Source organism: Aristolochia californica, unplaced genomic scaffold, assembly GCF_029961685.1.
Source record: "Aristolochia californica isolate CCGP_79_NKW_82.1479 unplaced genomic scaffold, dmAriCali1.0.hap1 SCAF_13, whole genome shotgun sequence".
Classification (NCBI taxonomy): domain Eukaryota; kingdom Viridiplantae; phylum Streptophyta; class Magnoliopsida; order Piperales; family Aristolochiaceae; genus Aristolochia; species Aristolochia californica.
Window position 1 is genome coordinate 4,363,512 of NW_027181804.1, and position 12,781 is coordinate 4,376,292.

Consider the following 12,781-nt stretch of genomic DNA (forward strand, 5'->3'; position numbering starts at 1 on the left):
CGTCGGGGTATTTTCTGAAGGCACAGTTGATCATTTCAATCGCTTCGCTCTCCAACGGTAAATTTACACTTGCGAATTCTAAGATTCCTCTAACGTCTCTATTTACCTTTTTTTAGTTTTTCGGTGATTTAATCATCGATCACTGTAGTGTCGGTACGACGTCATCCGAAGACAGCTTTCCTCATCTCCTTATATTGATTACGCTCATTATTTTGTCTCGACTGGGGCCTCGATCGAGGTAGCGCTTTGCTATCATCTGAGCTGCGCTGCTGTCAGTACTTCCGAGAGTGCCGACGGACACTGAAGAGGATAAAAAATGGCCGCTACTCCATGAAATCTAGGTCTAGAGTTTCGACCAGCATCCGCGCCGTTCCAAGTTCCGCTGCAGAGATGAAGAACTACAACTATTACTCTCACCAATCAAACAATGGAGCTTTAGCAGGACTCCTCGTGTTGTTACTGCCTATTTTTTGCCCTAATCTTTTCGCGCCATTGGGCCATGCCTCGCCTTCAATCTTCTCTGTGAGCTTTATTTCCTTCTTTGAAGAATCTTGTTTTGTTTGATTTGTACGAGGATATTTTTCCTCAAGATTTTAGGTGTGTAGTTCGTGTTGTTATTATTTTTATCGTTATCGTTGTTGTTGTAGTTTTCTTTTCTTTTCTTTCTTTCTTTTTTTTTTAGCAAAATGGAGAAACAACTAGGGTTTTTATGGGGGACATTTGGTGTACAGGCACGTGAATGCTGTGAATTGAGGTTGTTTGTGAATTCGGTATTTTTTTGTTGTGGAATATTAAAAAAACCCTATACCCTGGTGAGACTTGAACCAAGACCTCGCACTAAGAACCCCCCTTTAACTATTGAACCAAAGGTCAAAGAAATTGGTTTATAGGCAAGCTAGAATATGGAGTAAGTAGCTGATTTTCTTCTTTTTCTCCTGACTGCTTTTGTGATTGGGGTGAGTAAACACAGTGGACTAATTAGTTGCTTGAGGACCCCCCCCCCCCTTTTTTTTTCTTTCTGAAATTAGGGTCATCTAGGCCATCTTATCGGAAATCTTACTTGTGGATGCAAAATATACAAATCCTCTTCATCTGTTAGTGATTGCTTTCTGTTTGCTTTTCTAATGAATAAGTTGATTATTGTTATTCTTGGTTATCCACTTCAGTGATTTTTTCTACTGTGAACATGGATGTGGTCGGACTGAGCAAGCTCAGGAATATACTCAAGATGAGGCAATGGACTGGACTGATTGCTTGATAACTGACTAATCAGTTGTCTACCTATTTGAGCTCAATACATGTTCATGTATTTCATAACCTCTATTTTCTTTCACTTTTCTTTGATTAACTTGTGGAAATATAGTGAGATAGCTCTCTTTACCTGAGGTTCTTGTACACTGTAACTAATGCAAATGGGTCTGTGATTTTCTTGTTTTAGTATGTGCTGTATATTGGAAACTAGTCTTTACATAACAATGTGTTTAAAAATTCATTGAAATTCTAAGAAAAGAATCACTGAAATATAATATCTGTTATGTATTCCCTTTTTTTTTATGTGTTTCATGTTCTACAGTATGTTTACTTTGATATTTAATACAGATCTGTCTGTTCTCTTGTCTATGTCACATAGGAGCTTTATGTTTCTTCATGAGCTCCTCCACGGGTACTTTGACAAGGAAATCAATAGTTTGACTATTACAATATGTGGCAAACAAAGTTGTTTTTACTTTTGACTCCTTTGCAAGCAAGCAAAGTGGTACTCAATGCATGTATAGGACTAGTAATTCATACTTGTTTGATTTTGGTGGGTTATGTTGTAGTTCGACACCATAAATGATATAAAGAATTGATTCCAAAATTTTCTGGGTGACCTTGTTTTCTTCTAAGATTTTTGAATTCAAAACTTGAATGCAATCTTTTTTGTGTTTGGTTGGAGGTCATTTAGTCAAGTGTCAGCAATATTTGATTAGAACACTATTTTTTTCAGGAGTGGAATGCTCCTAAGCCAAGACACCTACCACTACTAAAGGGTGCCCTACAACGCCAAGCAGTGAGTGTGGATTATGTCTTTCTTTTCCTCTGTTTTTCTCTATTATGTCAAGTGGAGCGTCGTTGTTCATTCTGCTGTTTTCTCATTCAGTTGGATGGACAACAGTCTGATCTTTGGTCTCCCTTACCCAACCAAGGATGGAAACCATGTGTTGATTCCACAAAGGCCTCAGGTCAGTGCTAAAACTTGGCAATATGCTGTTTGAGCAATAAAAAGCATTAAACATCTTGGAGAGAGGAAGCAAATTAATTAATCTTCAGCTGGCGCGTATATCTCTTATCCTTCTCTCTTTTCATTTTTCTTTCTTATAAGATCTATATATTCTTCATGTAGGTTTGCCTGCAAAATCACAAGGATTCATTCAGGTCTTTCTTGATGGAGGATTGAACCAACAGAGAATGGGGGTAGGAAACTGTTTTCCAGCTGAATATTTAAATTTTCCTCAATGAAACTCTTAAAGGAAAAAAAAAAAAAAGGAAAAGTAAAAATGTTCAAGCTTACCAGCTCAGTAGTCACAAATTTTTGTAATTAATATAATTACCTGCTTGTTTCCTGACATGCTTTTACTCCCAAAAGATTTGTGATGCAGTTGCTGTCGCCAAAATTTTAAATGCAACTCTTGTAATTCCACATTTTGAGGTCAATTCTGTCTGGCAAGACTCTAGGTATTTTCGTAATTTATATGTAAAGGAAGATTTTTTTCCTGCCTTTTATAGTAGGATGTTGAATCAATTGTTGTATCTGTTTTTGCAGCTCCTTCGCCGATATATTTGATGTTGATCACTTCATTGATGTCCTGAAGGATGAAGTGTCAATAATGAAGGAAATACCTAAAGAATTTTCATGGAGCACTAGGGATTACTATGCTACAGCCATTCGAGCTACGAGAGTTAAAACAGCACCTGTTCATGCATCGGCAAATTGGTATCTGGAAAATGTCTTACCTGTTCTGCAGAGGTATGTCTAGATATGGTTCTCGCTCATCTTATTTACCTTTTTTTAGAGGAGAATCTTCCCCTGGCTTTGCTGTTGTCTAAATGTACAGTTCTTACTGTTTGTTATTCAGTTATGGGATTGCTGCCATTGCTCCATTCTCCCATCGTCTAGCTTTTGACAGCTTGCCTTTAGATATCCAACGGCTAAGATGTAAAGTAAATTTCCAAGCTTTGACCTTTGTCCCTCACATCAATGAGTTGGGAGATGCCCTTGTCAAACGCCTTAGAAATTCACCTGGTTTAACCCAAAATGTGGCCGAGGGGTACATAAGGGAGAAAACAAAAGGAAATCTCAGTCAGGGGAATGGAAAATTTCTTGTGCTGCACCTTCGGTTTGATAAGGTATTACAGATTTTATTCTATTTAATGGCAATTACTCTTGTATTAGCTTGATCTGGAAGGTAGAAGCATTCAAAACATTTTGTGCTTGCGAATGAAATCGTTTACTTCTATGTGTGTCAACATCTGCTTCAGTGGATGTTGTATCCTAGGAGTGAAAATAGGAAAAGAAATATGAAACATAAGTGATAAACAGAGAGGAAAATAATATCCAGCAGAGATGTACACATGATCCTAGTAACAAGTTTTACTTGGTTTGGTACATGAGCTGTTTGCATTTTCCTTCATAAAAGACATAATCACTGAATTTTCTTACCCTTTTTGGGTGGGTTTTTGTGAGGATTAGACTTCTTGTATCTGCTATTATGAAAATGTTAGACAAAGGACTACTTGATTATCCTCAAGAAAAGCTTATTTAACTAGTTTGTAGCTTAGGAATCAGCGTTGTGGCTGTGCAGGTAGTTTTGTTTTACTCTCATTTAATAGGCTCGAGGTTATACTGATTCAGAGGCTAAACAACACCACAGAAGAAAAAAATAATGAAATAGTTTTTTCATGTATCGGCATACGTTCCTATTATAAAAAAATGGCATCTCGTTGAATTGCTTAGTGGAATTTTCCATAAAATTTGACATTGACGCTGCAAGTTGGTGCTTGAAATTAGTTTGTCCAGTGTAAATTGAGGTGAGTTTTTAGCTTTCTGGCATGTTACCTTAGCATTCATTTTATTTCTTGGTCATGCTGCAAAATTACTCATGGTTGAATAACAGTTCATGGGTTCTATATTAGTTTACACAAGATTCAACATTTAACACTTGCTGCCATTCTTGGTGGTCCTTATATTGAAGGATACATAAATTTACTTTACTATGTCCACTCCAATTTGTGAGCACAATTACTATTTTTCTCATTTTAACCTGTTGTCTGCAGGACATGGCTGCTCATTCTGCATGTGACTTTGGTGGGGGAAAAGCTGAAAAATTGGCCCTTGCAAAGTATCGCCAGGTGATTTGGCAAGGAAGGGTATTAAATTCTCAGTTCACTGATGAGGAGCTGAGGAATCAGGGCCGCTGCCCATTGACGCCTGAAGAGATTGGATTGCTGCTGGCAGCTTTAGGTTTTGACAACACTACTCGCCTCTATCTAGCTTCTCACAAGGTTCTTACTTCCTTGCCACCTCCTGATTACCATCATCAACTCTTTTCTCCGCATTTATAGATGCAGGCCATATTTGAATTTAAAGGGCCTGAATCGTGGTAGTTTCTTCTTTAGGTGTATGGAGGAGAAGCAAGAATTTCCACTTTGAGAAAGCTGTTTCCTTTAATGGAAGACAAGAAGAGTCTGTCTTCAGAGGAGGAGAGGTCTAGAATTGAAGGAAAGGCTTCAATGTTGGCTGCACTGGATTACCATGTTAGCATGCGTAGTGATGTGTTTATATCTGCTTCTCCTGGCAACATGCATAACGCTATGGTAGTATCACCTGTTCTATGTTTAATTTTTTATTAGGAAAATTAGCCTTTTGCCGGAGAAGCTGATGAATTGCGGTGTTTCTGTTGTTTCAGATTGGTCACCGAACATACGAGAACTCGAAGATAATACGTCCAAACATGGTGCTGTTGGGTCAGCTCTTTCTAAACAAAAGCATGGGTTGGTCAGAGTTTCAAGAAGCAGTACAGCAGGGTCACAAAAATAGACAAGGGCAGATTAGAGTGAGGAAGCCAAAACAATCCATCTACACTTATCCCGTGCCAGATTGCATGTGCCAGGCATAAATAGGCTTTCAGCAGACTTAGGGTTGAATTCCCCTTTCCTTATTCTATAATAGGCTTGTTGTGCTTATTGTGCATATATTTGTAGCTATTACTATTGTTCCTCGAATAATTTCAGGGATATATACTGCTATTGTATGATTAGTATCGTAAAATCAAAGGATAAGTGCCCACTTTAGTGAGGGGGGTATGATTGTTTTCAACAAAAAAACAAAATTCAAGAATGAAATGGGAAAAGCGACCAGGGAAAGAAATGAGAATGACAAATGAAACAACAATAGAGGGCATATGATATGGGGCGATAATTGGATACTTGTCCACTCTTCTCCTGTTACACAGAACACAAAATAGGGGCTGCGAGATAGACGAACAGAATCAAAAGAAAAAGTAGATGAGGAAAAGAAATGAGAGAGAATTATAGAGGCCTTACAGGGTGAGAACGGGAGCAAAAACTTGTCCACCTACTTTGAACTGTGCACGAATTAGTTTATCTCCCATCGTTAGCTAAGCAATCAACTATTGAGTTCGTCTAGTTTTACAAAATGAAACTATGAGATGGCATAGAAAATCAAACTCTTATCACAGCTCCCAAATGCATACATTCACGATATAATCATACAATAGCAGGGTATATCCCTGAAATTATACGAGGCACAATAGTAATAGCTACAAAATATATGCACAACAAGCCTATTATAGAATAAGGAAAGGGGAATTCAACCCTAGGTCTGCTGAGAGCCTGAGAGCCTATTTATGCCTGGCACATGCAATCTGGAATGGGATAAGTGTAGATGGATTGTTTTGGCTTCCTCACTCTAATTTGCCCTTGTCTATTTTTGTGACCCTATTGTACTGCTTCTTGAAACTTTGACCAACCCATGCTTTTGTTTAGAAAGAGCTGACCCAACAGTACCATGTTTGGACGTATTATCTTCGAGTTCTCATATGTCCGGTGACCAAACTGAAACAACAGAAACACCGCAATTCATCAATTTCTCCAACAAAAGGCTAATTTTCCTAATAATCCAGTTGCAAGCACAAAATGTGTTAGTAATGCTTTTGCCTTCAGATCAAGCTAATACAAGAGTAATTGCTGAAGCACGAAATAGAACAAAATCTGTAATACCTTTTCAAACCGAAGGTGCAACACAAGAAATTTTCCATTTCCCTAACTGAGATTTCCTTCCGTTTTCTCCATTATGTACCCTTTGGCCAAGTTTTGGGTTAAACCAGGTGAATTTCTAAGGCGTTTGACAAGGGCCTCTCCCAATTCATTGATGTGAGGGACAAAGGTCAAAGCTTGGAAATTTACTTTACATCTGAGCCGTTGGATGTCTAAAGGCAAGCTGTCAAAAGCTAGACGATGAGAGAATGGAGCAAAAGCAGCAATCCCATAACTGAATAACAAACAGTAAGAATTGTATCATTTAGACAACAACAGAGCCAAGGGAAGATTCACATAAAATCCTCAAAAAAAGGGTAAATAAGATGAGCGAGAACCATATCTACACATACCTCTGCAGAACAGGTAAGACATTTTCCAGATACCAATTTGTCGATGCATGAACAGGTGTTGTTTTAACTCTCGTAGCTTGAATGGCTGTAGCATAGTAATCCCTAGTGCTCCAAGAAAACTCTTTAGGTATTTCCTTTATCATTGACACTTCATCGTTCAGGACATCAATGAAGTGATCAACATCAAATATATCGGCAAAGGAGTTGCGAAAACAGATACAACAATCGATCAACATCCAACTATAAAAGGCAGGAAAAAAAATCTTCCTTTACATATAAATTGCGTTTCTAGACAGGATTGACCTAAAAATGTGGAATTACAAGAGTTGCATTTAAAATTTTGGCAACAACAATTGCATCACAAATCTTTTGGGAGTAAAAGCATGTCAGGAAACAAGCAGGTAATTAGATTAATTACAAGATTTTGTGACTACTGAGCTGGTAGGTTTGAACATTTTTTCTTTTTCCTGTTTTTTCCTTTAGAGTTTCATTAAGGAAATTTTAAATATCCAACTGGAAAACAATTTCCTACCCTCCTCCATCAAGAAAGACTTGAATGAATCCTTGTGATTTTGTAGGTAATCCTAAATGAAGAATGTTAATGAATAATTTTACATGGATTAGTGAGTCGAAAGATGTCGGAAAAGAAGTTTCTTAAGTTGGTTAGTTATTTTGGGATGAGTGTTGTACCCAACTTCACATGATATCAGAGCAAGTACTCATATGTGGGGGGTTTCCTAAGTTGGCTAATAATTTTGGGATGGGCCTTGGACCCAACTTAATATAGTATCAGACTAGGTTCTGTGAGTTGACCGAGTCAACCCACAAAGATAATGTGATAATTTTCTGATCTATTATCTCTAGCAGTTTAGATTCGTATATTTTTCTTTTCTTTTCAATCCTTATACCAGTTGTTTTCTTTGTATTTTCACCCCTATACTGAGTTTTTCATATTGCATAATATATATTGAAGGAAAGATATTCGAGTCTACTTTCCAATGAAAAAATAATTTTAGAAATAAGAGTTTTATACAAAGAGAAATCGATATTTGAAGCAACAGAGATCAGACTGCAAGAGAGGTTAGAGTAGACGCAGAAAACTTCAACTTTCAAGCCATATTATGCTATCAAGATTGAGACTTTATATGGAGAATTATATATCAAAAGAAATATTTGTAAGTCTATTTTCTTACTTATTCAACAAATTCTCAATCTGAGTTTTTTATATGGAGATATTGATTTTGGAAGAGTCAATAGTCGTGCTAGCAAAAGGAGAAAGAGTATTTAGTTCGACCAGATTACAGAGACCGAAATCTATCAGATTATTTATCTCAAAAAAAGTATATTTTATGAAGAGAAGTTATAATTGGATGAAAGGTACTTAAGTCTAGTTTGAGAAGGAGAAAATTTCATGTCAATCTAATTTATATTTAAGGATATATCTGCATTGGAAGAAACAAAGGTCATGCTGGTATCCTATTGCATTAAAAAATAAGAATTTAAGCCAAATTTTTTGCGTTACTTTTGAGTTGCTATTATTGACAAAAAATATCAAGAAAATATTTCACTTTTTTTTTCCGATTACCTTTCTCTTACCATCCTTTTTTGACTCTCACATATCCCATTGGGCCAACTTCTTGTGTGTTGCTTCGGTTGGTTTACCTTTTATATATAAGGGTGTTTTTAAGTACATTGAGACTTTTTATTGGTACCCTTGGGATTTTTATCTCTATCTTCTAAATGACATGCATTACCTACTTTAGTGATTATCGTTACTTTTTTTGTTCAAAATCATTTGATATTGGTTTTGACTTATGTTTTATCACATATTTTTACCTTTTGAGAATCTGTGTCCAATTTCGTATTTATCCTTGGGACACCGTGATAGAGGAGATTATTACTACATTTATGTTATTTGTTTCAAATTGAGATCACTGCCATTACCTCCCAGCTTGAGGGGGAGAAGTAGAAAAAGAAGTACAAGAAATAACTATTTTATTCCATATGTTAGAGTAATTTTTATGTGACCAAAATATTCAAGAAAGGGGGAGCACAAGTTTTTGTATCAATGAAGAATTGTACTTGTGAAGAATATTTTTTCAACAAAAGAAAATTGAAGACCAAGAATCATTGTCATTGTAAGCTGAAGTTATAAATTCCAGTTTGAGGGGGGAGTGTAAAGAGAAAATATGGAAGAGTCTTACATGACTCTCACAATAAGAAGTTTTAGTTTAAATGTGTTTTAGTTATGTTAGTCTTCTATTTATGTTAAGTTATTTAATTATGCTAGGACTTATTTTTAAGTATTAGAGTTTGGGTATAATTGGGACTAGGGTAGTTTAATTGTAATTGGACTCTACTATTTTCCTCTATTATAAATAGGGATTCATGTACTCATATTACATCAAGTCAATGAAGTTTTTATTTTTTCTATAAATTCAACATGGTATCAGAGTAGATACTTATATATGGGTCGACACGTAAATTATTCACTTGCAGAGCCACAAAAGAGGGCCTCCATCTAAACTATCCACATGTAAAGCCTCAAAAGAAGGGGGTCTATATGTGAGGGGGAGTGTTAAGGAATAGTCTCACATGAATTAGTGAATACAAAGATCTTGAGTTTATTAGTTGGGAAAGAGGTTTTCTAAGTTGGCTAATCATTTTAGAATGGGCCTTAGACCCAACTTAACAAAAAAAAATATAGATATGTAAGAAAGAAAAATGAAAAGAGAGAAGGATAAGAGATATACGCACCAACCTGAGATTAATTAATTTGCTTCCTCTTTCCAACATGTTTAATGCTTTTTATTACTCAAACAACATTTTGCCATATTTTAGCACCGACGTGAGGACCATCCAACTGACTGAGAAAACGACAGAATGAACAACCACACTCTAGGCTTAGGAGCATTCAACTCTTGAAAAAAAGAGTGTTCTAATCAAATATTAGTTTGAAATATACAACACATACGATGAAAAGGGTCTTAGAGAGAGGTTAAGAGGGTTTGAATAAGAGAGGAGAAGGAGAGAAGAAGAAAGTCTTCCTAATCCTATCTAACTCAATTAGGGTGGAAGTTAAAAAAAAAATCCATTTTGAATGGAGAAAAGAATGTTGGAGAGACGTCCAAAGCATATTGGTAGAGGATGCATTGAATGGGGCAGCCTTTGTGTAACTTATTCTGGTATGTTTCAATTTCAATTGGACTACTCAAAGTTTACACCTCTACTGACGTAGCCAGTAGCATTTACTGAGTCTTTAACTTGAAGGTTAAGAAGGGTGATGGTCAAGTATTTGCTCTTTTCTTCTACTCGAACCAATCCGCTTGCCATTTCCTCACTCTTCTCTCACTATCATCTCTCAATCATAAACCCTCCTTCAATCAAGGGCGCTCTTTTCCTTTTCCGGTCTTCTGTCAGTTTCCAACTCCCGTGGGCTACGCTAATCCATGAGCTCCCTGACTTTTACCTGAACATCGTGGCGTATGTGGATAAGGACTAAGGTCGCCAAAACCCGCTGCGTCGCCTTCTCCAGAACCCTCTCACTCTCAACCGCTTTCAAGCTTCGTCGTTTTTGTAAAAGATGGTGACCCACTCGACACGTGGAGACGTGGTCAGTGGTCCACGCAGCACACAGGAACCGCGCTCCGCCGTTGGAAGGTGCGACTCGTTTCGCCTCCGTTTATTATTAAAGACCGGCGCCGTCGACTTCTTTCGTTGCTCGCTGGGTGGGAAGATTCGAAGGAGGAAGGTTTTGTCGTGGAGGATCGGCAGTGTGGAAGAAGCCTTTGCGTTTCTGATAGGAAAGACGACAGGCGAGGTTTTCTTCAAGTTTGTAATTCTGTTTTGTTGAGTTTTGTCCCGGGGGTTTTGAGGGAGGTTTGGGGGAAATGATTCTGGTGGCGATCGTGGCGGAGCTGTTGGAGGAGTACACGGTGCTGTTGGCGAGGGTTCTGGAGCAGTTTTTCCACGAGGCGCCGTTCCCTAGGCGAATGAGGTTTCTCATTTTGAGGAGTTTGCCCTACTCGTCGCCGTCGCGACTCCATGCGGTCGCCCGAGCTGCTTAGACACTATTTTCTACCTTCTTTTTCTTTTAGATTATCTCCTTTTCTCTTTTTTTTTTTTTTTTTTTTTTTTTTTGTCATGCGGTTTGCGGTGGTGTAGATGAGAGTAATCGAGGTGTAAATTGCGATATCATGTAGCTAATCTGAGATAAATGAGGGTTTGGCCAACCATCTCTGTTCTGATGCGTTCTCATAGTCTTCCATTTCGACGAAAATTCTGCTAATATTTGCCTTGTCATTAAAAGTTCAAAACTAAGAATTTAAATTTGATGAAATCTTTCGTGGGTTTGTCACTCACTATTACCAGTTTCGTACCGGAGAATCTCTCACAAATCTGTTTGCGCCATTTGCAGTTCCAAACTCTCACTTAGATCGGAGAGAGGAGGGGATGCCGGCGGAGGCAACCAGCTTCCGTGTCGTGAGTCGGGTGAGCTCACTACACTGAGTCATATTAGAATAACTGTTTTCTGGTCTCAGGATTAATCGGGATACGACGGGCTGTGGCTTCGGTTGTTGGGATAAGATCGGATATGTATGATCTGTGATACTGACAAAGAAGAGGGATTTCTGCCATTAAAAAAATGATCAGAGGTTGAGGTCGAAGCAACTGTCACTGGTGGCGTTAAGAGAAGAGGCCAGAGAAGGTGCCAACTTCCCTGTTCCGCCCGAGATGGGCTCCTGAATGTCAGTTTGAAAACACCATTTTCACTTTTGTTATTTGTTCTCTCTCAGGAAGCTTCATTGGAAGAGAAAAAAACAGCTTGTGGTGGGGTTTGTTTGTCTGACCTTTGTTGATAAGGGTTTTTGTAATTGGGTGTAATATTGTAAGGAGAATTGGTAATAATGGAAGATATGAGAAGGAAACGTGCAGCTTTCCAAAGTACCCCCCCTAGGTCATATAATTGTCCTCATTGACTATGAGGGAGCTTATAAGATCTTAATGTCTTCTCTTAGAAGGTGGTCTACTCATGACTTATGAGGACCTTTTATGTGGATAATAGTGATTAATCATTGAGTTGCTCTAGTATTTTTTTTAATTAGGCATTTAAGTTTTCGTTAAGTAAATATTTTATTTTTCAAAGTTCTAATATAATTTGATATTCAATATACTTGAGTTAATATTAGTTAAGTAGAGATGTATAATCCTTCTAAATGACCTTTTTGGGTTTTTTCGTAGACGTATTTGATGTTTCCCTGTAAAAAATATAAATTTATGTACGAAATTAGAATTACTACTCACACATACAATTATAATATTAAAATAAATTTTTATGAGATTTACCATTCTTAAATGTTTAAATACTTATGCAAATAATTTCTTGTATATATATAAAAAAAAATCTAATATTCCATCTCTCAGCATACCATCCATCTTTTGTTCCAAATTCGTGATTGTTACGTTTGTATGATACATATTGGGAAAAATATATAATATAAAAATATAATCAAAATAGTGAAATAATAAATACTTACATTCATAAATAGGATTTATAATCGCTCATTTTATATTCTTTTCATTGCAATGTAAGCACGTCATAATGTACAATTGCCCATTTTGGATGATTTTAATTATAAACTCATTAAAAGTTGAAATAGAAACATAAAAAAGTTAAAAACTTTAAGTGCAATAAGTCTCAAGCAAATGTTATTATATAAAAAAAATGACCTAATTCAATTTTTTTAATTTTTTTTACAATGTGATAGTTAGATTTTGCATTTGTCCTTCGTTAGGTCCTCTAGAATAAATTGCAATAAGATTTTTATATTTATTTAAAATATTGATGAACTTTATCTTACCTTTTGAATAGTTTTCTTGTTTCATCTATCAAAGGATTTAATGACACTGGAGTTGACAAATGATGTAACAAAAAAAAATTGCCCCTATAAGATAACAATTAGAAAAAAATTTAGATATTTTTATTTATAATAAAGTATAAATATTTCTCACCATCATATTCATTTATTTGCACCGAAGTTGCTAAGCAAATACATAGGAATGTTGATATATGTAATAATTCAATATTTGCTAGGGCTAAATCACCCTATAAT

General features: G+C 36.5%; 2 protein-coding genes and 1 pseudogene across 2 annotated transcripts; 2 read left to right on the forward strand and 1 right to left on the reverse strand.

Moving 5' to 3' along the window:
* Positions 1 to 208: 208 nt before the first annotated feature.
* Positions 209 to 5,346, forward strand: LOC137948144 (O-fucosyltransferase 31). The gene is made up of 10 exons (XM_068794111.1): positions 209 to 522; positions 1,988 to 2,050; positions 2,141 to 2,222; positions 2,384 to 2,454; positions 2,627 to 2,715; positions 2,804 to 3,007; positions 3,117 to 3,387; positions 4,315 to 4,542; positions 4,657 to 4,854; positions 4,947 to 5,346. Exons 1-10 carry the CDS (start codon positions 331 to 333, stop codon positions 5,154 to 5,156), a joined length of 1,608 nt encoding a protein of 535 aa, XP_068650212.1. The 5' UTR covers positions 209 to 330; the 3' UTR covers positions 5,157 to 5,346.
* Positions 5,347 to 5,997: 651 nt separating this feature from the next.
* On the reverse strand, positions 5,998 to 10,001 carry LOC137948538 (O-fucosyltransferase 31-like; annotated as a pseudogene).
* A 478-nt stretch (positions 10,002 to 10,479) lies between these two features.
* LOC137948882 (uncharacterized) lies at positions 10,480 to 10,910 on the forward strand. The gene has a single exon (XM_068795084.1). It carries the CDS (start codon positions 10,559 to 10,561, stop codon positions 10,733 to 10,735), a length of 177 nt encoding a protein of 58 aa, XP_068651185.1. The 5' UTR covers positions 10,480 to 10,558; the 3' UTR covers positions 10,736 to 10,910.
* Positions 10,911 to 12,781: the final 1,871 nt, after the last annotated feature.

What these genes read in the sequence shown, in the direction of transcription:
- LOC137948144 (XM_068794111.1), top strand. Translation starts at nt 331, where the DNA reads ATGAAATCTAGGTCTAGAGTTTCGACCAGCATCCGCGCCGTTCCAAGT. An exon ending in GTGCCCTACAACGCCAAGCA is followed by an intron (nt 2,051 to 2,140) that starts GTGAGTGTGGAT and finishes TTTCTCATTCAG; the next exon opens with TTGGATGGACAACAGTCTGA. An exon ending in TGATTCCACAAAGGCCTCAG is followed by an intron (nt 2,223 to 2,383) that starts GTCAGTGCTAAA and finishes TTCTTCATGTAG; the next exon opens with GTTTGCCTGCAAAATCACAA.
- LOC137948882 (XM_068795084.1), top strand. Translation starts at nt 10,559, where the DNA reads ATGATTCTGGTGGCGATCGTGGCGGAGCTGTTGGAGGAGTACACGGTG.